Genomic DNA, 24432 nt, shown 5'->3' on the forward strand with positions numbered 1-24432 from the left:
CAACCCAATTCCGTTTAGGATTGTAAATGTCAACAACGTCTGTAAAATGAAGAAGATGAACTTGCCAAATTCTCTGCCATAGCTGATACCTTTGGCTCGTCTCGTTTGTTTTAAAATTTGGATGATAAGTTACAGAGCTGTTAATGCATGGCAGAGGAATGAAATTTCTAGCCAAAAAGTTCGAATTATTGGAATATCTCCACAAAAAAATTACGAGTAAAGTTTTGGATTGAGGATTATTCAGTGTAAAATCACATTTACATGGAAAAAAACTACAATTTATTTGTACCTTAATAAATCTATATACAATTATACACTATGCACTCAGAAAGAGTTTCACTGGAAGAAGACTGGCCCAGTAACAAACCCATCAGGTCATCATGTCACTATAGGTTCTTTTATTTATATATTAAACCATTAGGAAAGGAAGTCTGAGAAGAAAGTGACCGACTGCAAAGTTCTGCGATTCCTACAATTACTGCTGGTAAACAACCTACTACTTGTTCTTTCTTCTTCCTCTCTTTGTAGATTCATGTTATAGATGATAGATCCTTACCCTTTCTCGGTTGTTAGCTCTCAAAACACTCTTGTCAATTCAGAGTTGAAAAGGGTATAGAGTTCTTTTAGTCGCTCCCACTCTAAGTCAATCACCTGAAATTTTTAGGGTTTTCTACTAATTTGTTTGGTTGAGTTCCGACAAATTTTTAGGGTTTTCTACTAATTTGTTTAGTTGGCTTCCGACAAATCTTGTTGTCTTATGGTGTGTTTTTTTTTTTTGTTTTTTTGTTTTCAGGGTTTAATCTATTGTCTATCTATCATCCTAGGTTTGTTTATTTTGGTTCTGTTCCTCTTTTGGCTTTGTTTTCACTTTTCTACTAATTTGTTTGGTTGTCTTATGGTGCGTTTCTTGTGATTTGTTTATTTTTGTTTTGTTATCAGGGTAAGAAAACCCCAAGTTTTGTAGAGTCTGACTCAGTGAGAGTATCTTGTAGGTTTGTGAAAGATATGGCTAGAATCAGTGACTTGTCTGAAGAATTGCTTGTGAAGATACTAACGTTTCTTCCAACAAAAGTTGCTGTATCAACCAGCCTTCTCTCGAAACAGTGGCAGTTCCTTTGGTTGTGGTTGCCTAAAATCGAGTACGATGATTACGATGACGTTTATGGTGATTTAGGGACTGGATTCCAGAGATATAGGGATTTTATTGATAAGTATCTACCATTACACAGAGCTCCTATCATAGAAATCTTGCACCTCAGGTTTACTTTAGAATTACTTCAACCTGAAGATTTGAAATCGTGGGTTGGAATTGCAGTTTCTCGCCGAGTGCGTGAGCTAAGTATCAGCCATTTTCATGTCTGGGGTGATTCTCAGGTTTTATTTCCGTGTAGTTTGTATTCTTGCACATCGCTCGTGACTTTGAAACTTGAAGGCAAGAACATTCTTGTGGATGTTTCTCCAACGGTTTGTCTCCCTTGCTTGAAAACTTTGGATCTTCGACGTGTGACATACTCGAATGAAGATTCTCTTCGGCTGCTTCTATCACATTGCCCTGTTCTTCAGCATCTGCTTATTTACCGAGAATACAAAGACAATGTGGGAAATTTAGTTATTAGTGTCCCATCCTTGCAGCGTTTAACTTTATTTACAGAGGAAGGATGTCCTGAAGATGATGAGTATGTGATAATTACCCCTTCGTTAAAGTATTTCCAAGTTTGCGATGATAGGGAAAGTATCTCTTATTTGATTGAGCATATGCCAGAGCTGGAAGAGGCAAATATCACGGTAATGGAGGCTACTGAGAAAAATAATAAAATGTTTCTCAAATCAATCACAGCTGTCAAACGTCTAACATTTCGCGTAGAATTCAACACTGGAGGAGAGGTAACATGTTTCCATCACTATTTTTACTTAGAAAACTAAATCATATGGTCTTGAGTTTTTTAAATCCTTTGTTATTGCCTTCTCGTCATTTCTGGTGCAGACCGTGTATCCCGATGGTATTGTCTTCAGTCGGCTTGAAAATTTGAAGCTATATATATGCTGCCAGAATTGGTCAATGTTACTTGTCAACTTGCTCAAAGATTCTCCTGACCTGCGAATCCTCGATCTCGAGGTCGATAATGTATGTGTTTCCCCGTCAACTACTTTGCTTAAAGCTCAATATGGTATATTGCTGTGATTTTAATTCTTCTTCATTTTTTTGTTTACTCTTCTTTTTTCATTTGTTTGAATGTCAGTTCAAGGGATATAAAAATGTGGAGTATGAACCGGCTAGCTGGAGCAATAATCAGGGCTCCGTTCCTACATGTTTCTTGAATAGTCTTGAGACTTTCAAGTTTAAAGAGTACGACAGTGAGGAACAAGAAGATAGAGATTTCTTGAGTTTTATCTTCAAACATGCTCGTTGCTTGAAATCTACATCAATCGTGCCCCAAAGATTTGATGTTCGATAATAGAATCTTGAAAATGATCCAAGAATCGTTCGTCTTATGGCTGGGGTTTCGTATTTGTTTTGTTATCCAAGAAACGATTAGGTTCTGTACGTACTTTTATTTTATTTTATTTTTTAATTTGAATGTGGAACTTGTTTCTGAACGAAATGTTTTTATTTTATTTCATCTGGTTAATTTATTCTATCGTATGGTTATTGCATATAAGCTCAATTTTGAGCTTTAGCTCAACAGTCAAAACAGAGATTAAATACAGTAACGAACAACAACACCAAGAGCTTGGTTCAAAACATTGCTAGTTTTTGTGCTTTGATTATTTAAAAGTTTCATGAAGAGGTTCACATACACATCCACTATAGAAGAACTTAGCAGTTTGTTTAGATGGAGACGACGACAAAGTTCTGCGATTCCGATTGCTTCTGATAACTTTATGTCATTATTAAAGGTTGTGGATTTTTTAAAGGTTTTGTCTTTAACTATATCTGGAATTTCTTTTGTTGCCATCATTATAATGATTGTATGTATGTGTGTACCTTGCGACTCAAGTCAGGATTGAAAGCTCAAAGGGTTTAACTTAACCCGAATCACACAGTGCTATGCTTCTTTAGGAAGTTAAGATTAAATCGAAAATTTGATGTTGTCATATATGGGATGATTGACGGTATCCAAATCCGTCTAAGTTTGAGAATTTTTTTTTAATTCTTTACGTGTTCAATACATTATGTTCCTACAATCAAACATACTCATGACATCTTTATCAAAACTTGAGGATTAATTATATTGATCATCCCTACGATAATTTCTTTGTAAATGTGCGATTTTCAACAATTTACCAGCAAAGATTAACTAAAAGAAAAAAATCAGATGATAAGAGCACAACAAATTATATAATCATGAAGAGTAATAAAACCAATTTAAACCAACAAAACTTGTTCTACTGATTCTCTCTCACTCTCATTCCTCATTGAGGACCTCTGATTCATAGATCTGCTCCATCTATTTGCTTGTTCTATATATCACGCACACCGTCACATCCGGAAGCTTCTTACAAAACACTTCCTTCTTATTCATCCCCGTTCGCCTTCTAGCTAGGTTCGAGCTTTATATTAGACGGTGGATTGACATGATGCTCTTAGGGCCTAAAAGACAATGTTCTATAAGACATGAAGAGATAGAAGGATAGAAGATTTACTTTTATTTATGTTAATATATTTTCCTTAATTACGTCAAGTTAAGGCAAAGACTATTATTGCCTATATCTATATACTGTATATTTATGACATGATGGGGGATTAGGGCACCCGTCTAAAACTTTATCTTGATTTCTAAATTTTCTAGGTTTTTGTTCTGTTCCTCTGTTGTGGCTTAACCCAGCAATTTCTCATTATTGCTAATAATATAATCTATCTCGTAAAGTAAGTGCTGAATTCAAAAAAATCAAGGTCTTTAGTAGATATGTCACAAATAAGTGAGTTGTCTGATGAATTGCTGGTGAAGATATTAACGTTTCTTCCAACAAAAGCTGCTGTATCAACCAGCGTTCTCTCGAAACAATAAAAGTTTCTTTGGATGTGGTCGCCTAAACTCGACTACAATGATTACGATAACATAATTCGTGGCAATAGTTTAGAGGGCCCATATCCAAGATATCGGGATTTTATTGACAAGAATATATCATTAAACAGAGCTCCTATCATAGAAAGCTTGCGCATCAGTTTTTATCATGGAATACTTCGACCTGATGATTTGAGATCGTGGGTTGGAATCGCAATCTCTCGCTTTGTGCGTGAGATAAGTATCAATTTCTTTTCTTTTGTACCTGATGTATCATTGCTCAGTAGTTTGTATACCTGCAAATCTCTGGTGACACTGAAACTTAGCGGCCACAAGACTATTGTGGATGTTCCTGGAATGGTTTGTCTCCCTTCCTTGAAAACTTTGCAACTTCTAAGTGTGAGATACTCGAATCAAGAATCTCTTCCACCGCTTTTATCACATTGCCCTGTTCTGGAAGATCAAACAATTGAGCGATACTATACAGACAATGTGAGAGATTTAGTTGTCATTGTCCCGACCTTGAAGCGTTTATCTTTATATATACCCTATGACGATTCTTTTAAACGATGCGTGATAGTTACTCCTTCGTTGAGGTATTTCAAATTTAGGGATATTAGAGATGGTGATATCTCCCACTTGGTTGAGCATATGCCAGAGCTTGAAGATGCAGAAATCATTGATGTGAAGCTTCTCAAATCAGTTACATATGTCAAACATCTTTCATTCACATTGTACAACAATGCAGAGGTAATATATGTTCCCATCTGTCAACTTCAAGTTCTGATCAATTAGGTTTTCTTGAGTTTGAAATTTCTTGTCATGTGTGTGCAGATCACTGTGTATCCTGATGCTATTTCCTTCAATCAGCTTGAAAGTTTGAAACTAGATATTATATGCAAGGATAATTGGTCGCAGTTACTTGTCCAGTTACTCAAAGATTCTCCTAAACTGCAAGCCCTCCATCTCAATCTCCAAGTAAGTTTTTTTTTTTGACAGTTTTGTGGTCAAAAGGACATATATATGGTGCAGTTTTAACTCTTATTTGCTTTTTAGTTTCAGGAAGAATATTTAAGATATGAGGCATATGATGGACCAGTTAGCTGGAGCAATAATGATGAAAGCTCTATTCCTAAATCTTTGTTGAAGAATTTAAAAACTTTCGAGTTGAAAGGGTACAAGGGAAACCTAGAAGAGAGAGATTTCTTGAGTTTTATCTCCAAACATGCTGCTCATGTGAAATCTTCAATTCTTCATCAATCATCGCCATGATAATGTTCTGTTTTCCACAGTAGAGACTTGAAAATGATCAAAGGTTGTGGTTTTTTTTATAGGTTTTGTCTTGTTGGGTGTTAATTATATGTGCAAATTACTTTTCGAACAAAACGTGTGTTTAACTAGATGTGCATTGTAGTTCTATCATCTCGTCTGATATTATTTTTTTATATATTTTTGCTTATCATTCTATGACTAATAATAATTTCTACGATTTGAATGTGTATGCCTTGCGGCTCAAGTCTTTTTTTTTTTGCAAACAACAGAACCAATTCAGGTTGTAGAACATCTGTGTCCCTTATCACTCTCGTCGTTGGTTTTTTTACTCTAGAGAGACCATTACTAGTTTATGAATTATATAATTAATTTATGTTTTTTCTGTTATAAATAATTTATCTTTAGATTAGTAAAAAACTAAACAACTGTATGTAAAAATCACTTAAAAAAAACATTAAAATCCAATAAAAAAAATCTGTAATAAATGAATAAGACTGGATTTTGAACTAATACACTGGATATTTAGTCCCATTAAGAGGCCCATCAGATGTTAATGTCATTGAAGGTTTTTTTGTTTGTCAAAAGCAGCTGATGGTGGTGGTGATTTGATTGGTGTGAGTGAGAGTTATCGACGGAGAAGAACGAAGTTCTGCGATTCCGATACTTCTGATAAACCAACAACTCCTCCTTCTTCATTCTCCCTTTTTATAGGTTCGAGCTTTTCTGATTTACGTTATCAGCTTTGTTTAGGTCCTACCATTTCTCGATTCCTATCTGGCGCAGCGTAACTAAGATAGAACCTTGTGTCGTTGATTCTCAAGAATGACCGAAACAAGGGTGTGTCGATTTGTTCGTTGATTCGTAGAATGGCCGAACAAAGGACAGAACTTGAAGATTGTTGATTCAAAGAATAGCCGAAAATCAAGAGAAAATAAAGAAGCTTAAAGCTCTGAATAATATTCAATAAAAGATGTCTTCCTCCTTGAAGCTAAGAGGAGATTTATACAAAAGAAGCAAAGAAAACCCTAGGTTGTAAACCGACTGAAAACAGAGCAAACAAAACGTAAAGCCCAAGATAAACATAAACGTAAACAAAGCCCAACGAGAAAAAGGAAATAGAAGTCGAACGCCTAAGATACGCTGCATCAGGTTCCTCCGGGTAGAAAAAAATTTGCCTCTGAATCTGGTTCTTCATTGTCACCACGAAACTTCGAGAGATATTTGACGTTAAACACATTAGAAGTCTTCATATGAGGACCAAAGCTTATTGTATTCATGTGCAGGCATACGATTCTTAGTAAGAACAACCCACACCTTATCACCTGGTTGAAAGACTAACTCCCGCCGTTTGACATCAGCCTTGTCCTTGTAGCGTTGAGAAGAGAGTTCCAACTGTTCACGAGCCTGCTGATGCGTAGTCTTCAAGGCATCCACAAACACCACCGCACATCCATGCAAACGACAAGGATCCGGAACTGCCGTCAACTCCAAAGGACCCCACGGCAACAAACTGTAAACAATCTCAAAAGGACTAAAACCAGAGCTACGGTTAACCGCATGATTATGCGCAAACTCAGCCTGACACAAACGAGTTTCCCAAGAACGTATATTGTCACCAACCAGACACCGGAACATATTCCCCAAAGCACGGTTCGTCACCTCTGTCTGACCATTGGTTTGCGGGTGATACGCCGTACTCATGTCAAGACTGGTACGTAACAATTTCCACAGTGACCTCCAAAAATGACTTAAGAATCTCGTGTATTGATCAGAAACAATGGAAGTAGGTAAACCATGCAAACGGTAAATCTCTTGAAAGAAAAGCTGAGCAACACGTACCGCATCCGTAGTACGTTTACACGGCACAAAATGAGCCATCTTAGAGAATCGGTCCACGACCACAAAAATAGAGTCATTACCACGTTGAGTTCGAGGCAAACCCAAAACAAAATCCATACTCACATCTGTCCAAGGTTGAGTTGGAACCGGTAAAGGAAGGTACAAACCAGCATATGAAGCCGTTCCCTTAGCAAGTTGACAAGCACGACAACGTTCCACAAATCTTTCCATACCACGACGTAAAGTAGGCCAGTAGTAAGACGAGGACACAAGCTGAAGCGTGCGATCACGACCAACATGCCCCTCCGCATGTAACTCTTCAATCATCTTTAAACGCAAACTACAATCTGGAACACAAAGTTGAACCCCACGAAAAAGAAACCCATCCGCAATAGTAAAATCATTCCGTGCTCCACTCTTGACATCAGCCAAAATAGTACTGAAAAAGGGTATGTCTCGTAAAGATCCGAAAAGGACGCAAAGCCCGGAACCGCTATATGCAACGTCATGAGCAACGTATGGCGACAACTCAACGCATCGGCCACTCGATTCAACTTTCCTGCCTTATGACGAATAGAAAACGTAAACTGCTGCAAATACGCAATCCAAGAAGCATGACGAGAAAAGACTTTAACCTGACTCTCGAGATGTTTGAGAGCATCATGATCGGTAAATAAAATAAACTCTCGATGCACTAGATAGTGTCGCCAATGCTTGATAGCTTGAACCACCGCGTAGAACTCCACATCGTACGTACTATAACGACTACGAGCACCGGATAACTTCTCACTAAAGTAAGCCACAGGACGAGACTGCTGACTTAAAACGGCACCGATCCCCAATTTAGAAGCATCACAGTGGAGCTCAAACGGCATATCAAAATCAGGAAGTATCAAAATTGGCGCGATCGTCAACTTATGCTTGATCACGTCAAACGCGTCTTGTGCCGCCGCGGACCACAAAAATTTTCCATTCTTCATACAGTCTGTTAACGGAGCCATCACTAAAATGAGGCACCAACCTTCGATAAAAAGATGCTAACCCATGAAAACTACGGACGTCCGTCACCGTCTTTGGTATCGGCCATGACTTAATAGCTTCGACTTTACCCAAATCCATGGATAAACCTGCGGAAGAAACCACATAGCCAAGAAATAACACACGATCCACCCCCAGCTCACATTTCTGTCTTGCCACATAAAATGCCTCTCGACGTAAGACTAGTAAAACCTCTCGGAGATGATCTTGATGTGCCGTAAGTGAAGAGCTAAAAATTAAAATGTCATCAAAGTAGACCACCACAAACTTGCCTATGAAAGGTCTCAAAGCTTGATTCATTACCCTCATGAAAGTACTAGGGGCATTTGAAAGACCAAACGGCATCACCAACCACTCAAACAAACCTTCTCTAGTTTTAAACGCCGTCTTCCATTCATCACCAGGACGGATGCGAATTTGATGGTAACCACTCTTCAAATCAAGTTTTGAAAATATTGTGGCACTCCCAATTTGGTCAAGCAGATCGTCCAAACGAGGAATAGGGAAACGATAACGTACCGTGATCTTGTAATAGCACGACTATCAACACACATGCGCCATGAACCATCCTTTTTTGGAATAAGGAGAGCTGGAACTGCGCAAGGACTCAAACTCTCACGAACGTGACCTTTAGCCACAAGATCTTCGACTTGACGTTGCAACTCCTCATGTTCGTGAGGACTCATGCGATAATGCGGTCGATTGGGCAGAGCTGCGCTGGGTACAAAGTCGATTTGGTGTTGAATGTCACGAAGTGGAGGAAGTCTGTGAGGGAGTTCGTCCAGAAAAACATTAGCAAATTCAGTCAGCAAGTCCGCAATCCATGGAGTCAACAACGACGGAGAATCGAGTGATGGAGCCGACGATAGGAGCAACACCACAAAACCCGTGTCTTGAAACTCCTCCTCAAAGGTTGATTCTGAGCAGAACAACACCTTGTCTCCCTGAGAGACCACGACCTCCTTTCCCACACTGTCTTGATCACGGCGAACCAGAGGAGTAGAGATATTGTCTTGATTTGGAATCAATACAATACGTCTGTTTTCAAAGACAAAACTGTAAACATTGGTCTTGCCACTATGAGAGACATCACGATCGTATTGCCACGGTCTTCCCAATATCAAGTGTCCCACGTCCATGGGAACAATGTCACAAAAAAATTTGTCCTTATAGTACTTGCCAATGGATAAGGACACCAGCGCACGCTGTGAAATACGGATATCAGTCCCCTTGTTTAGCCATGTAAGCTTATATGGCAGCGGATGCACTTCTCGTTGTAGTCCTAGCTTTTTAACAGCCTCCTCGGATACCACATTACGGCTACTCCCTGAATCAATAACAAAGCGACATATCTTGCCTTTAATAGTACAAGTTGATTGAAAGATATTTGTGTGAAGCCAAGGCTCTTCCGCAACCATCGGTGCCAAACAAACTCGAGCTACCAGCATGGCTCCAGTATCCCCTTCGTTTCGTTCTTCTTCCAAGTTATCCTCATCGCCCCTTGGGTCATCTGATTCATCCCACACAACATCTGAATTCTCCATGAGCAAACCCCAACGATTTTTCTGGGGACACGCCGTCATAAGATGTCCGGGTTCTCCGCAAGTAAAACAACGTAATGCATTAGGTCGTGAAGAACGTCGTGGTTGTTGAGCTTCCAGTGTGGCAGTACTTGCCGCTGCTCCGACAGCCTCAACCTCCCTTGAAACAGAGTGTGGGTTTTTCCCTCCATCGAGGTTAGATCCTCCTATGTTGCGTGAGCGATTTGTCGTAGCCCAAGCTGTGTTAGCTTTAAATTGTTGCTCAAACGCCAACGCCCTCCGATGAGCCTTGATATGTCTATATTTTGTCTCTTCTTAGCCTATTTTTATCATGCATTTAGCTAGGATAACTCATTGGTTTGCATCATTTTCTAGTTCTTTCTGTACACTTTGCACGTCTAGGGAGCTCTTGCATCATCCTTGCATACATTGTGCATTTTGGAGTATTTCAGGTATTTAGGAGACGTTGGAAGCCATTCTCGTCCGAGCCATTGTCACCATCTCCGTCTCGTCCGAGCCATGGTCACCATCTCCGTTTCGTCCGAGCCATTGTCACCATCTCCGTCTCGTCCGAGCCATGGTCACCATCTCCGTTTCATCCGAGCCATTGTCACCATCTCCGTCTCGTCCGAGCCATGGTCATCATCTCCGTTTCGTCCGAGCCATGGTCACCATCTCCGTTTCGTCCGAGCCATTGTCACCATCTCCGTTCCGTCCAAGCCATGCTCCTCAGCCTTCCATCCGAGCTATGATGACATTGCATTCCATTCAACGCACACGGACTCGATCGCACATGTCGGGAAGAAGGACATTTGGTTTCACATGCTTCAGGATGTTACCGAACCGACGCTTTACCTTGTCGTTTTAAGTTTTAGGGCTTTCCATGTTGGACTACTATATATACATTTTGTTAAGTCTTTGCAGAGACATCTTATCTTTTTTATCTCATTTTTCGTTCCCAGAAGGTTTTAACCTAGCATCCAAAAAAACGTTCTCAGACTTGTATTCCGATATCTTTGAGATTATTGAGATTTTGCATTTGATTCCTTCTACAAAGTTGTTCATCTTATTTTTATCTACCTAATAATGCTTGTTTCAACGATTTCTGTTTTTACATCCTTGACTATGATTTTCGGATATGAGTAGTGTGTTAGTTCTTGAGGATGGGATAGATTAGGTGGAGGATCTTAGGATGTAGAGTGTTTAAGCTTTGATTGTATGATTCCCTTCTGGACTAGAGTTAGAATTACTAGTTTCTCTCTGATCAATTGGAACTAGGTTCGAGACATTTCCGCACCCAAAAGGTGTTTGATGAAATGTCTGACCAACTAGTGCCAGAGACTTACGTTCCTAGCCTAAGAGATTAGTTGTCTAGGATGTTTGTTGACGTGAATGAACTTGTTTGGCATGCCTGCTCGACCACGTTTCTCTAGCGAGAGCTAGGTATGGAAGTGGTTGAGTCTGAGTAGCTTTTGCCAAGAGATTGGATTAGCTAAGTTGTGATGTTCATTGTTTAGGGATATTTTGCTTGTGGTATGTTAAACACTCCTTAGACTAGGATACTCCACCGACATCAATTACCCCATTCTCAGGACTTCTTTCTTTCTGATTTTTATTACATTCCTGGAACTGTTTTGTTTGTTCATGCTTAGAATCGTTTGCGTTTTTATTCACTTTCGCTTCTTGTCATGCATTCTTGTTTCTAGTTCTGTGACTCACTTCTGTTTCGCATTTTGATCATTCTAGGACTGTTAGATAAAAACACTCTTTGAATTGGCTTAACTTGTGACATCTTGATTGCATTTTGAGTGATAGTAAACTTTCCCAACTGGATTGACACCTTAAGTATTACAACGCATAAGGTTAATTGAACCTACTAGGAGACACAAAAATCATAGTATCAATTTGGCGCCGTTGCCGGGGATGATGTATCTAATGTCGTGTTTTGTGATTCTTATTTCAAATTTTTGCATCATATCATGTTTGAGTCTGCATCCATCTATTTGCATAGAAAAACCATAAAAATTTGAAAAAATTTCGAAAATTTCCACAAAAATAGAGTGTTCATGTAGTTTGCAATTGCACATTAGGATTGAGTCTAGGTTTATTCATATAGGGTTGTTGCATTTAGCATAGGGGTTGATGATGATTGTAACCTTGTTAGCATGCTGAATTCAATAGGATAGGATCAAGGCCCTCGTTCTTAGTTCTTTGATGCTTGTTGATTGAACCTGAAAAGTTAAGATTGAAGCATGTTTTGAATTGATATCATTCCTTATCTACTTGAACCTAATCCTGACTTGCAATTATCCTGTTATGCATTGAAGTTGAACTCATGGATACCATATACATACTTGGATTGTCTTTCACATTTTTACCACCCTTGTCAATCCAAGTAGCTGATTCCCATCTTTGGAACAGTTCCCCGCACCCTTAACCAACCGTTCTTTCAAGCCAATTGTATTCTTGAGTGTCAGGCCTTTTTCCGAGTTGAGCTTGTTAGAAAGTGTTAGGTTCTAACCGACAAGAGTAGGATCCTGTGTAGTTCTAGTTTGTGTTATCCGGACTAGTAGGACTAGGTGAGAACTCGATTTTGGGTATTAGGTATGGATTTGTGCAGAAAAATGAAGTGTAAAACGGAAGTAAAGGGTAGAAAGTCTTTAGGAGGGGGATGTGCTTTCAAATTTTACAAGTCTATTAAAGGATTTGGGTTGACCGAAGTAAAAAGAGTAATTGGTTCTGGGCATGAAATAAAAAGATTAGACAAGGAAAAGAAAGTAAAAATGCTTATGATGTCTAGAGTCTTAGAAGAAAAGAAAAAGAACCATAGTGATAATAAAGATTTCCCAATCTGCTAGAATGATAATAAGTGAACTTCTCCTAAGACCAAGTATAAAGAGTGAAAGAATGGGTTTGAGATGATGTTTCTGATGAAGGGTAGAGATAGGACCAACTTCGGTTTGGAATGTTCTTTGGGTAGACAGGACGATGCTCTTGTATGTATCAGTTGGTTTCAACCTTTAGCCTTCTCTTAAGCTCAACTCATTTTCGTAAGAGAACCTTGTCATGTATTGATGAAACCACTCGAGAAGGAGACCATCTAAGTCTCCAACCCTTCACCCTAGCCAAATGAGTTCAACGATATTGCTTAGCTTGATTCACGGTTCTCTGTTAATGAATGTTAAAGGGAATGATTGATAGGATTGCATGTGTAGAAAAAAATATAGAGTTCCTTCACCATGCATCATAGAACTAAAAACAAGGACCTTGATTCTAACTATTTTATTTAGCATGTTTTAGGTTCTGAAACTCCATCTTCACACCTCTTCTCTATACTCAATTCTTGATTGATTGCTTGAGGGCAAGCAAAGAGTAAGTTTGGGGGAGTTGATATGTCTATATTTTGTCTCTTCTTAGCCTATTTTTATCATGCATTTAGCTAGGATAACTCATTGGTTTGCATCATTTTCTAGTTCTTTCTGTACACTTTGCACGTCTAGGGAGCTCTTGCATCATCCTTGCATACATTGTGCATTTTGGAGTATTTCAGGTATTTAGGAGACGTTGGAAGCCATTCTCGTCCGAGCCATTGTCACCATCTCCGTCTCGTCCGAGCCACGGTCACCATCTCCGTTTCATCCGAGCCATTGTCACCATCTCCATCTCGTCTGAGCCATGGTCACCATCTCCGTTTCATCCGAGCCATTGTCACCATCTCCGTCTCGTCCGAGCCATGGTCATCATCTCTGTTTCGTCCGAGCCATGGTCACCATCTCCGTTTCGTCCGGGCCATTGTCACCATCTCCGTTCCGTCCAAGCCATGCTCCTCAGCCTTCCATCCGAGCTATGATGACATTGCATTCCATTCAACTCACACGGACTCGATCGCACATGTCGGGAAGAAGGACATTTGGTTTCACACGCTTCAGGAGATTACCGAACCGACGCTTTACCTTGTCGTTTTAAGTTTTAGGGCTTTCCATGTTGGACTACTATATATACATTTTGTTAAGTCTTTGCAGAGACATCTTATCTTTTTATCTCATTTTTCGTTCCCAGAAGGTTTTAACCTAGCATCCAAAAAAACGTTCTCAGACTTGTAATCCGATATCTTTGAGATTATTGAGATTTTGCATTTGATTCCTTCTACAAAGTTGTTCATTTTATTTTTATCTACCTAATAATGCTTGTTTCAATGATTTCTGTTTTTACATCCTTGACTATGATTTTCGGATCTGAGTAGTGTTTTAGTTCTTGAGGATGGGATAGATTAGGTGGAGGATCTTAGGATGTAGAGTGTTTAAGCTTTGATTGTATGATTCCCTTCTGAACTAGAGTTAGAATTACTAGTTTCTCTCTGATCAATTGGAACTAGGTTCGAGACATTTCCGCACCCAAAAGGTGTTTGATGAAATGTCTGACCAACTAGTGCCAGAGACTTACGTTCCTAGCCTAAGAGATTAGTTGTCTAGGATGTTTGTTGACGTGAATGAACTTGTTTGGCATGCCTGCTCGACCACGTTTCTCTAGCGAGAGCTAGGTATGGAAGTGGTTGAGTCTGAGTAGCTTTTGCTAAGAGATTGGATTAGCTAAGTTGTGATGTTCATTGTTTAGGGATACTTTGCTTGTGGTATGTTAAACACTCCTTAGACTAGGATACTCCACCGACATCAATTACCCCATTCTCAGTACTTCTTTCTTTCTGATTTTTATTACATTCTTGGAACTGTTTTGTTTGTTCATGCTTAGAATCGTTTGCGTTTTTATTCACTTTCGCTTCTTGTCATGCATTCTTGTTTCTAGTTCTGTGACTCACTTCTGTTTCGCATTTTGATCATTCTAGGACTGTTAGATAAAAACACTCTTTGAATTGGCTTAACTTGTGACATCTTGATTGCATTTTGAGTGATAGTAAACTTTCCCAACTGGATTGACACCTTAAGTATTACAACGCATAAGGTTAATTGAACCTACTAGGAGACACAAAAATCTTAGTATCAAGCCTCCGCAATAGTTGTAGGATCAAACTGAGTCAATGAGTTCTGAATTTGAGGTCTCAACCCACCAATGAAACGAGAGACCAATTGGACCTCGCTATCAAAAATCTCGTTCCTTGTGATTAGCAAGTAGAATTCATCTGCATATTCATCGACAGTACGAGCTCCTTGTCGTAAATTTTGTAGATGAGTGTACATCGTACGTTCGTAGTTTTGTGGAAGAAAAGATAGTCGTAGGTGCTTTTGCAATTTTTCCCATGACTCAATTTTTTTCTTGCCCATGCGTGATCGTGTCATCTTCAGCTGCGTCCACCACAACGCTGCACGTCCCCAGAATTTTGTAGCCACCAAAGCAACCTTCCTCTCTTCCGGAACATGTTTGAATTCCATCACTTCATCCACAGCGGTGAGCCAATCTAACAGCTCATCTCCACGAATACCACCATGGAACTCTGGTAAATCGAGTTTAAAACCCGACTCCCACCGATTATCTTCACGATCTTGCTCTCGCTCTCCTCCCTTGTGATGCCTATGCTTTGGTTTGCGGTCACGAGCAAACGGGTTGTCACGACTTTCCTCTGAACTTTCATAGTCATCACCTTGATGTGGGAATTGGTTGTGCAAAACCGTCTCTGCTAGGGCTTGGAAGGACTGGACGATGGTTGTTTGAATGCTTTCTTGCATCACCACTAGTGTTTGCTGAAGTTCGGCCCACTCGTTGAAAGGTTCGTCGTCACGTCCCTCTGTTTTTTTGGAGTTGCGAGCAGGAGCCATGTTCGAAGAATCTAACACTGGATAAAAATCGTGTTCGGCTCTGATACCAAAACTGGCGCAGCGTAACTAAGATAGAACCTTGTGTCGTTGATTCTCAAGAATGACCGAAACAAGGGTGTGTCGATTTGTTCGTTGATTCGTAGTATGGCCGAACAAATGACAGAACTTGAAGATCGTTGATTCAAAGAATAGCCGAAAATCAAGAGAAAATAAAGAAGCTTAAAGCTCTGAATAATATTCAATAAAAGATGTCTTCCTCCTTGAAGCTAAGAGGAGATTTATACAAAAGAAGCAAAGAAAACCCTAGGTTGTAAACCGACTGAAAACAGAGCAAACAAAACGTAAAGCCCAAGATAAACATAAACGTAAATAAAGCCCAACAAGAAAAAGGAAATAGAAGTCGAACACCTAAGATACGCTGCATCACTATCTCACAAACACTCTGTCTATTTAGAGTTGAATTGAGTTTACAGTTCTTCGGGCGCCTCCACTCTAAGTCAATCACCTGAAATTTCTAGGTTGGTTTATTTTGGTTCTGTTCCTCTGTTGTTGTGGCTTTGTTCACTGTTTGGTTGCCTTCCGACAAATCTCTTTTGTCTTATGGTCGTTTCTTGTGATTTTTGTTTTTAGGATCAGTTCTGTAGAGTGTGTCGCAGTGTATCTTAGGGTTTGTGAAAGGTATGGCTAGAATCAGTGACTTGTTTGATGAATTGCTGGTGAAGATATTAACGTTTCTTCCAACAAAAGTTGCTGTATCAACTAGTGTTTTGTCGAAACAATGGGAGTATCTTTGGATGTGGCTGCCTGAACTCGAGTTCGAATATACTCCTTCAAAGTATGCATGCCTGAACTCGAGTTCAGCTTTACTACTCCTTCAAAGTCTGCATGCCTGAGGGATTTTATTACCAAGAATCTGTCATTACATAAAGCCCCTATCATCGAAAGCCTGTGCCTTTGCTCTAATCATGGAGCAATTCAACCTGAGGATTTGAAATCGTTGGTTGGAATTGCAGTTTCTCGGTGTGTGCGTGAGCTATGTATCCCTATACATTCTTTCGGAATGGAACGTGCTGTATCATTGCCTAGTAGTTTGTATTCTTGCAACTCGCTCGTGACACTGAAACTTTGCGGCCAGAAGACTCTTGTGGATGTTCCTGAAAACTTTGGAACTTCGACGTGTGACATACCCAAAATGACGATTCTATTCGACTGCTTCTATACAATTGCCTTGTTTTGGAAGATCTGACTATTTACCGAAGAGACCATGACAATGTGAGAAAGTTGGTTATCATTCTCCCATCCCTGCAGCGTTTATCCTTAGAGATACCCCGTCTATGTTCTCCTGGTAGATATGTGATAGGCACCCCTTCACTGAAGTATCTCCAAGTTAAGGATTATAGAGTAAGTAGCTCCTATTTGATTGAGCAGATGCCAGAGCTAGAAGAGGCAGTTATCATGGTTGTGCAGGATCCTGAAGAGCTTCTCGAATCAATTACATTTACCAAACGCCTTTCATTACACGTAATATTCAACTGTGCAATAGAGGTAATCTGTTTCTTCCATATGTCAGCTTCATGTTTTCTACCTCATGCATTATTTCACTTAGAACAAACAAAAATCGGCTTTTCTTGAGCTTTAACCCTTTGCTATTATTGTGTGCAGAAGGTGTATCGTGATGGTATTGTGTTCAATCGGCTTGAAAATTTGAAGCTATATAGATGCTGCGATGATTGGTCAAAGTCACTTTTCCAGTTGCTCAAAGTTTCTCCTAATCTGCGAGTCCTCAGTCTCATCGTTGATAGTGTAAGTTTCTTCGCCGACTATTTTTGCAGTCTAAAATCACACTATAGCTAGTGTAGTTTTTAACCCTTTGCTTTTCTTTTTTTTTTTTTATCTTAGGTTTCGACAGATTTTGGTGGGTATTATGAACCGGTTAGCTGGAGCAATAATCAGAGCTCCGTTCCTAAATGTTTGTCGAAGAGTCTTGAAACTTTCGAGTTTGCAGGGTACATGGGAACACGAGAAGAAAGGGATTTCTTGAGTTTTATCTTCAAGCATGCTTGTCACTTGAAATCTTTAAAAATCTTGCGCGGACCAGAACCACATCATGGGAGTTATGTTCGACAATAGAAACTTGAAAATGATCTAAGAGTCATCATATTGTAGTTTGTGTATTTGTTCTTTGAATATGTAACTCTTTTTGGAACAAAACTTTGTGCCCACTTAACATTTAGTTAACTTATATCGTCTGGTTCGCCTTTTTTTTTAAGTAGATATGAGTCTCTCTATAGTCTGGTTTATATGTGGAAGAGAACCAAGTGGTCTACGTTTCCTTATTTGCTAAAACATTCTTGTAAACTAAGAGGTTCGAAAGTCCCATGCTTGTTTAAGAAGCTATCAAAAATTTGTTGTTGTCTTTTACTTTTATTAGGGTGTCCAATGAGGCAATGACGGATTGACCCAACCCAAATCCTTCTAGGATTGAGATTTTTTATTTATAGATTCAGTACATTCATCATGTAAACAGATCGGAGTATGAGAGCATAGAGAAGTTGAAAAGCTGTATTTCCCAGGCATATGACATCTTATCAACAGCTCTTAATTCAATGTTAACCCCTAGTTAAATTTATTTGGGCTTCAGATTTTAATACACAGATTCCACTATAATAATCACTACGATCTACTATGTTGTGTAAATGTCAAAAACATCTTTAAAATGAAGATGAACTTGCCACATTCTCTGGTTCGTCTCGTTTGTTTTAAAATTTGGATGATAGCTGTTAATAATGCATGGCAGAGGAATGTAATTTGTAGGAAATGATCAAAAAGTTCGGATGATTAGAATAAGTTTACAAAAAATTTACGAGTAAAGTTGTAGAGGTTACAATTTATTTGGACCTTAAATATATATACACGAATGCACTCAGAAAAAGTTTCACAAGAAGAAGATAGGCCCAGTAACAGGCCCATCAGGTAAACAACCTACTACTTGTTCTTCCTTCTTCCTCTTTTCGTAGATTCGTCTTATAGATCCTTACCCTTTCGTAGATTCGTCTTATAGCTCTCAAAACATTCTTGTGTATTCGGAGTTGAAATGGGTATAGATTTCTTTGGGCGCTCCCACTAAGTCAATCACCTGAAATTTCTAGGGATTTTTTTTTGGTTCTGTTCCTCTGTTGTTGTGGCTTTGTTTTTGATTTCGTCACTAGTTTGTTTGGTTACCTTCGGACTTTTTGTTGTTGTTGTTGTTGTTGTCTTATGGTGTTCTTCTTGTGATTTTTTTTAGTGTCAGACGAATAAAAACCCACCCCAAGTTCTGTAGAGTGTGAGGGTTTGTATAACGATATGGCCAAAATCAGTGAGTTGCCTGATGATTTGCTGGTGAAGATATTAACGTTTCTTCCAACAAAAGTTGCTGTATCAACCAGCGTTTTGTCGAAACAGTGGGAGTTTCTTTGGATGTGGCTACCTGAACTCGAGTTCAACTTTCCTACTAGTCGTTCGAAGTATGCATGCCTGAGGGATTTCATTGCCAAGAATCTGCCATTACACAAAGCTCCTGTCATCGAATGTCTGGTCTTTAACTCTTTTTATGGATCACTTCAACGTGAGGATTTAGAATCTTGGGTTGGAATTGCAGTTTCTCGCTGTTTGCGTGAGCTAAGGGGGGTGTATTGAATATGAAATTTTAGGAGATTTTGGAGTATTCTTAAATCTCCTGTTATTTAATTGGTGATTTTTAAAAATCACTTGAAATCCCATGTTATTGGATACGAAATTTATAAAAATCATCTATAATCTCTTGTTATTCAATCAATAATTTATAATTCTCACTCCAAATCTAGTGTTATTCAAAAAATCACAATTATTTTTAAAAAAGCTACTGAATGTGATTCTAGGAGATTTTTCTATCATTTTTAGTTAAAACATATGACTTCCAAAATCACACCTTTGAAGGTGAAACTTTGGAATTTTTTTTTTTTAAAAAGAGTTCGACATACTGCAAGAGCAACTCTCTTTCTCACTCTTCTCTCTTCTTCACTCTTCTCTCTTCTCTCTTTGATCCTAAACTGATTTGCTGGACAACACAAAAAAAGAAAAAACTCTTTCTTGGATACTCCGCTCATCAAAGGTGTGATCACTGCGTCTTTGCCTACTCCGCTAGGACCACTGACGACGATGATGATCTGATTCGGCGGTGGGATGATTGGATCGACGGTGAATGAAGAACCTAATTGAAACTCGAGGGAACGAAGCGATTCGGGTTTGGTGGGGGGTTGAATCGGGGAAGAAGACGAATTGGGGTTATCGGAGAGATGGGTATCGGTCATTTTCAAGGAGGAGTAAGAGTGATGACGGAGAGGTTTGGGAAAAGAGCGGGAGGAGATGAAGAAGATGGGTTTGTTGGGGAAGATGATGGAGCGAGAGAAAGAAGAACAGAGCTTTCGAAACATTTGGGGATTAAAAGGAGCCACCGATGATGTTCTCGTCCCGTCTCGATGCTTTGCCGCGGTATTGAAGACTCTACTGCAACCTTATGAATTTGCTAATGATTTAAATTGAAGTTTGTTTTGAGGTGATTAGAATGCAAATTGCTTTTGTGTGGATGTAGATTACATTGGAAGCAACTCATTATGGACCAATAACTAACAAGCCAACAATGTTCTTGGAGATTGGTGAGAGCTCTCTGCTTTGTTCCTTTTGTCTGAATTGAAAAGCTCTATGCTTTCTTGAAAAGCTCTGATTAGTCATTGCTTATTGTGTTTATGTAGGTAATAGAGAGGAATACTGGAAGAGAGAAGACGCAGCACAAGTCATGGCTCTTGTAAGTGTAAAACGTTTGTCGTTGTTCTTGTTTTTTTTTTTGGTTCATGTGGATTATAATACCTCTTTGGGGTTTTAAAGCTTGTAGTCATCATTATGTTTAACAAGAGTGATTAGCAACAATTTTGAGGCTCATGAACTTGCCAATAGATTAGTAGATTTTACTATGTTTTATTTCATTTGTTCTTCATGAGCATACATAATTTGTATTTGTATTGTATTTGTGCATGTTTCATCGTGTGACATTATCTATGCAAGACTTTAGGGGACAAGGAAAAGATCCTGCAAATGCAAATGAGTTGTTTAACCATCGACACTCTAGCTTACGAAACGTAATAGAGAGGATTTTTGGCATCTTCAAGTCAAGGTTTCTCATCTTCAAATATGCACCACCCTTTCCATATAAGACGCAAGTAGAGTTAGTACTTGCTTATGTTGTTTTACATAATTATCTTCGTAGAGAATGTCGTTCAGACTTGTTTGAAGATGTGGCTAATGCGGAGGGACTGCCGTTGATGAAAGAGTTGATGATGAGAACCATGAAGAAGAACAGCTTCATGGTACTCAAGACCAACAAAGAGTCCTTGCTAATAACTGGAGAGCAACTATAGCGGAAAACATGTGGACAGATGCTATGAATATGGGATCATGATGCAGTACCAGTGTGCTTTATATTAGATTGTCTTTATTCTTACCATTGATTTTTTTTTAAGACGTTGAAATTTCAGAGCTCTGTTTCATTTGATTTTTTCTGTCGCTGCAATATGAAGACTCATTTTTTTAAGATTTGAAGGGCATGTCTGTTCTTTGTCTCCTCCACCTCTCCTTCTTCTTCTTCTTCTACTTGTCTCTTCATTTTCATTTTGTTCTTTCTGTTCGCCATTTGGTCTTCCACAATCGGACCCACCATCTATATAACAACGGAGATAAAGAGAGACATTAGAGTGGAGAAGAAGTAGGAGGAGGAAGACATTTTGCTCTTTTTTTTAATTAACGACATTTTGCTCTCTTTTTTTTCCTTTTTAAATATCAAAATCACCTAAAATTCAATAATCAAATCTCAACAAATCTCAAAACCCAAATCTCACCAAATCCTTAAAATCCAAAATTAATAACCAAATCTCCTAAAATTACACTCAAATCTCCTAAAATTCTGAAATATTAAAATCCCAGCAAATCTCCTAAAATTCTCAGTTCAATACACCCCCCTAAGTATCGATTTATTTTATTCCAAAACGCATCCTGATGTATCATTTCCCAGTAGTTTGTATACCTGCAAATTGCTCGTGACTTTGAAACTTGAAGGCCTTCAGATTCTTGTGGATATTCCTCCAACGGTTTGTCTCCCTTCCTTGAAAACTTTGAAACTTCGACGTGTGACATACTCAAACGAAGATTCTCTTCCACTGCTTCTATCCTATTGCCCTGTTCTTGAAGATCTGAGGATGGACCGAAAAGGCTATGACAATTTATTATTGCCCAGGTGTTTGTATTCCTGCAACTCACTCGTGACACTGAAACTTTGCGGCAAGAACATTCTTGTGGATGTTCCTCCAAGGGTTTGTCTCCCTTCCTTGAAAACTTTGATACTTGATATTGTTACATACTCAAACGAAGATTCTCTTCAACTGCTTCTGTCATGTTGCCCTGCTCTTGAAGATCTGACTATTGACCGAGAAGACTATGACAATCTGAGAAAGTTGGTTATCATTGTCCCATCCTTGCAGCGTTTAACTTTATATATAATTCAAGATTGTTCTTCTGATGGGTATGTGATCGTTACCCCTTCTTTGAAGTCTTTCGAATTTTGTGATGAAAGAAGTCCAAGCCCCTATTTTATTGAGCATATGCCAGAGCTGGAAGAGGCATATATCATTCTAATGGAAGATGTTGAGAAAGATACTGAAAGGCTTCTCAAATCAATCACTAATGTCAAAAGTCTATCATTAAGCATAACATTCAACAGGGGAACAGAGGTAATATACAACTTTTCAGTCTCATTATTTCACTTAGGAACATGGAATGTGATTTTCTCTTGTTATTGTGCTGTTCTTTCTACTGCAGAATGTGTATCCGGATGGTATTGTCTTCAGTCAGCTTGAAACTTTGAAGCTATATATATGCAGCGAAAATTGGTCAATGTTACTTGTCAACTTGCTCATAAATTCTCCGAACCTGCGAGTCCTCGATCTCGAGGTCGATAATGTAAGTGTTTCTCTGTCAACTATTTTGCGGTAAAGCTCAATATGGTATATTGCTGTGATTTTAATTCTTCTTCATTTTTTTTTTAATTTCAGAAAGATAAAAGTGATGGGGAGTATGGACCGCTTTGCTCGAGAAATAATCAGGGTTTCTTGAATAGTCTTGAGACTTTCAAGTTTGAAGGGTACGACAGTAGGGAACAAGAAGATAGAGAGTTCTTGAGTTTTATCTTCAAACATACTCGTTGCTTGAAATCTACATCAATCGTGCACAGATGATGATGTTATGTTCCCCAGATTGAAACTTGAAAATGATCCAAGACTCGTCTTATGTATTATGGGTTTCGTATCTGTTTTGTTGTCCAAGAAACAATTAGGTTTGTGTTTGAATGTTAAATGTTTTCTAACAAAACTTATGCCTTAATCATTTTGGTCAAATTTATTCTATTAGTCTGGTTATGTCATATATAACTTGCTCAAAATTTTGATCATTAGATCCATATATTAGACTACATTTGGCATTATTTTTAATACTCAGATTTTGTTTGATCATCTCTAAGATTCAACAATTTAGCAGCATCCGAGAAACTGCATAAGCAAATTCAAGTTGGTTGCACACTACAAAGAAGAAAGTGAAAGCTAAAGAATTTAAATTCAAACAAAACAACAAAACTCGTTCTAGTGTGTGACTCTCTAAATCCTTCTCTTCAATCAACGAGACCTTAGTGCCAAGTCCACTAAGGCCTTCTGCAGGGATTTCAAGAACAGTGACAAGGGAAAACAAACTCTTCCTTTGCATCTTCGTGACAAGGAAGTTTCTTTTTATGTGGTTGCCTAAACTCGAGTACAATGATTACTATGACATTATTAGTAGCAATAGTTTAGAGGACTCATGCCCAAGATATCAGGATTCTATTGACAAGAATATGTCATTACACTGAGCATCAGTTTTGTGTTTGTATTACTTCGACCTGATGATTTGAGATCATGGGTTGGAACTGCAGTTTCTCGCTTTGTGCGTGAGATAAGTGTATATATATTTAAAAATTCCAATGCTGCATCATTGCCCAGCGAGTTGTATACCTGCAAATCTCTCGTGAGTTTGAAACTTGGAGGCGAGTTGCTTCTTGTTGATGTTCCTGGAATGGTTTGTCTCCCTTCCTTGAAAACTTTGGAACTTCGACGTGTGACATACTCAAATCAAGAATCTCTTTCACTGCTTTTATGAAGAGTTTGTACGCCTCTTCTACTACTGATGTGTTTGGTTTGAATCTGCCGGCTTTTCCTCCTTTTAAGTTAACATAACTAGAATAGCTGATGTGTGAGAGAAGTTGAAACTCAATTTTGACCTGTTCGTTTTGTCTGTGTTGCAGGAAGATGCATTATATGCTCTCTGGATGAATGGATGGATGTTACCGAAGAAGATATTTGAAGATATTTTGCAGAGCCCACACGTGCGACTCTCACGTGTGAAGTTATGTGGTTCAAGCTCGTGACACGTGGTTGGCTGGACGCAGAAGGCCGTTGGAGATTCTTTTCTTATATGGGCAATTGTTAGCTCTTTTCTTTTTATCGAATAATCTTGTAAACTCAAATCCTCAAATTGATACTCTGGTTCGTCGGGTTTCTCTCGTCTCGAGAGCCGGCAAGGTGATCCTCCATGTTTTTATGAACATCGAGTGGTTACGTTAATGGAAATTTAAGTGTTGATCGTTAAGTGTTGATCGTTTCATTGTTGTGTGGTTTAATTGTATTAAAGGTATCAGAGCTCAATCGATTCTCGGAATGGGTGTAGAAACTAGATCTCAGGTGGGGGAAACACGAAATCAAGGAGGTGCGATGGTAGATCCATTGGAGTCAAGGATGACGCGACTGGAGAATTTAGTGGCGGATCAAAGCGAACAGATGAAGAAACAACTGATGGAGCAGAGTCAACAGA

The 24432-nt window shown here is 38.9% G+C and overlaps 1 protein-coding gene and 3 pseudogenes across 1 annotated transcript; all 4 read left to right on the forward strand.

Moving 5' to 3' along the window:
- The first annotated feature begins 1002 nt into the window (after positions 1 to 1002).
- On the forward strand, positions 1003 to 2456 carry LOC109127053 (putative FBD-associated F-box protein At5g56700 pseudogene; annotated as a pseudogene).
- Positions 2457 to 3908: 1452 nt separating this feature from the next.
- LOC104756032 (putative FBD-associated F-box protein At5g56700) lies at positions 3909 to 5279 on the forward strand (annotated as a pseudogene).
- Positions 5280 to 16148: 10869 nt separating this feature from the next.
- On the forward strand, positions 16149 to 17598 carry LOC104756042 (putative FBD-associated F-box protein At5g56700 pseudogene; annotated as a pseudogene).
- A 909-nt stretch (positions 17599 to 18507) lies between these two features.
- LOC147949214 (putative FBD-associated F-box protein At5g56700) lies at positions 18508 to 22530 on the forward strand. Its single transcript, XM_087489739.1, has 4 exons — positions 18508 to 18566; positions 18755 to 19127; positions 21506 to 22268; positions 22357 to 22530. The coding sequence occupies exons 2-4, from the start codon at positions 18814 to 18816 to the stop codon at positions 22528 to 22530; spliced, it is 1251 nt and encodes a 416-aa protein (XP_087345865.1). The 5' UTR covers positions 18508 to 18566; positions 18755 to 18813.
- Positions 22531 to 24432: the final 1902 nt, after the last annotated feature.

This window comes from Camelina sativa, chromosome 2 (assembly GCF_030686135.1).
Source record: "Camelina sativa cultivar CO46 ecotype springtype chromosome 2, ASM3068613v1".
Lineage (NCBI taxonomy): Eukaryota > Viridiplantae > Streptophyta > Magnoliopsida > Brassicales > Brassicaceae > Camelina > Camelina sativa.

Coding starts and splice junctions, on each gene's coding strand:
- LOC147949214 (XM_087489739.1), top strand. CDS start 18,814: ATGGCCAAAATCAGTGAGTTGCCTGATGATTTGCTGGTGAAGATATTA. Junction 19,128..21,505: donor GTTTCTCGCTGTTTGCGTGA/GCTAAGGGGGGT, acceptor CACCCCCCTAAG/TATCGATTTATTTTATTCCA. Junction 22,269..22,356: donor CATTCAACAGGGGAACAGAG/GTAATATACAAC, acceptor TTTCTACTGCAG/AATGTGTATCCGGATGGTAT.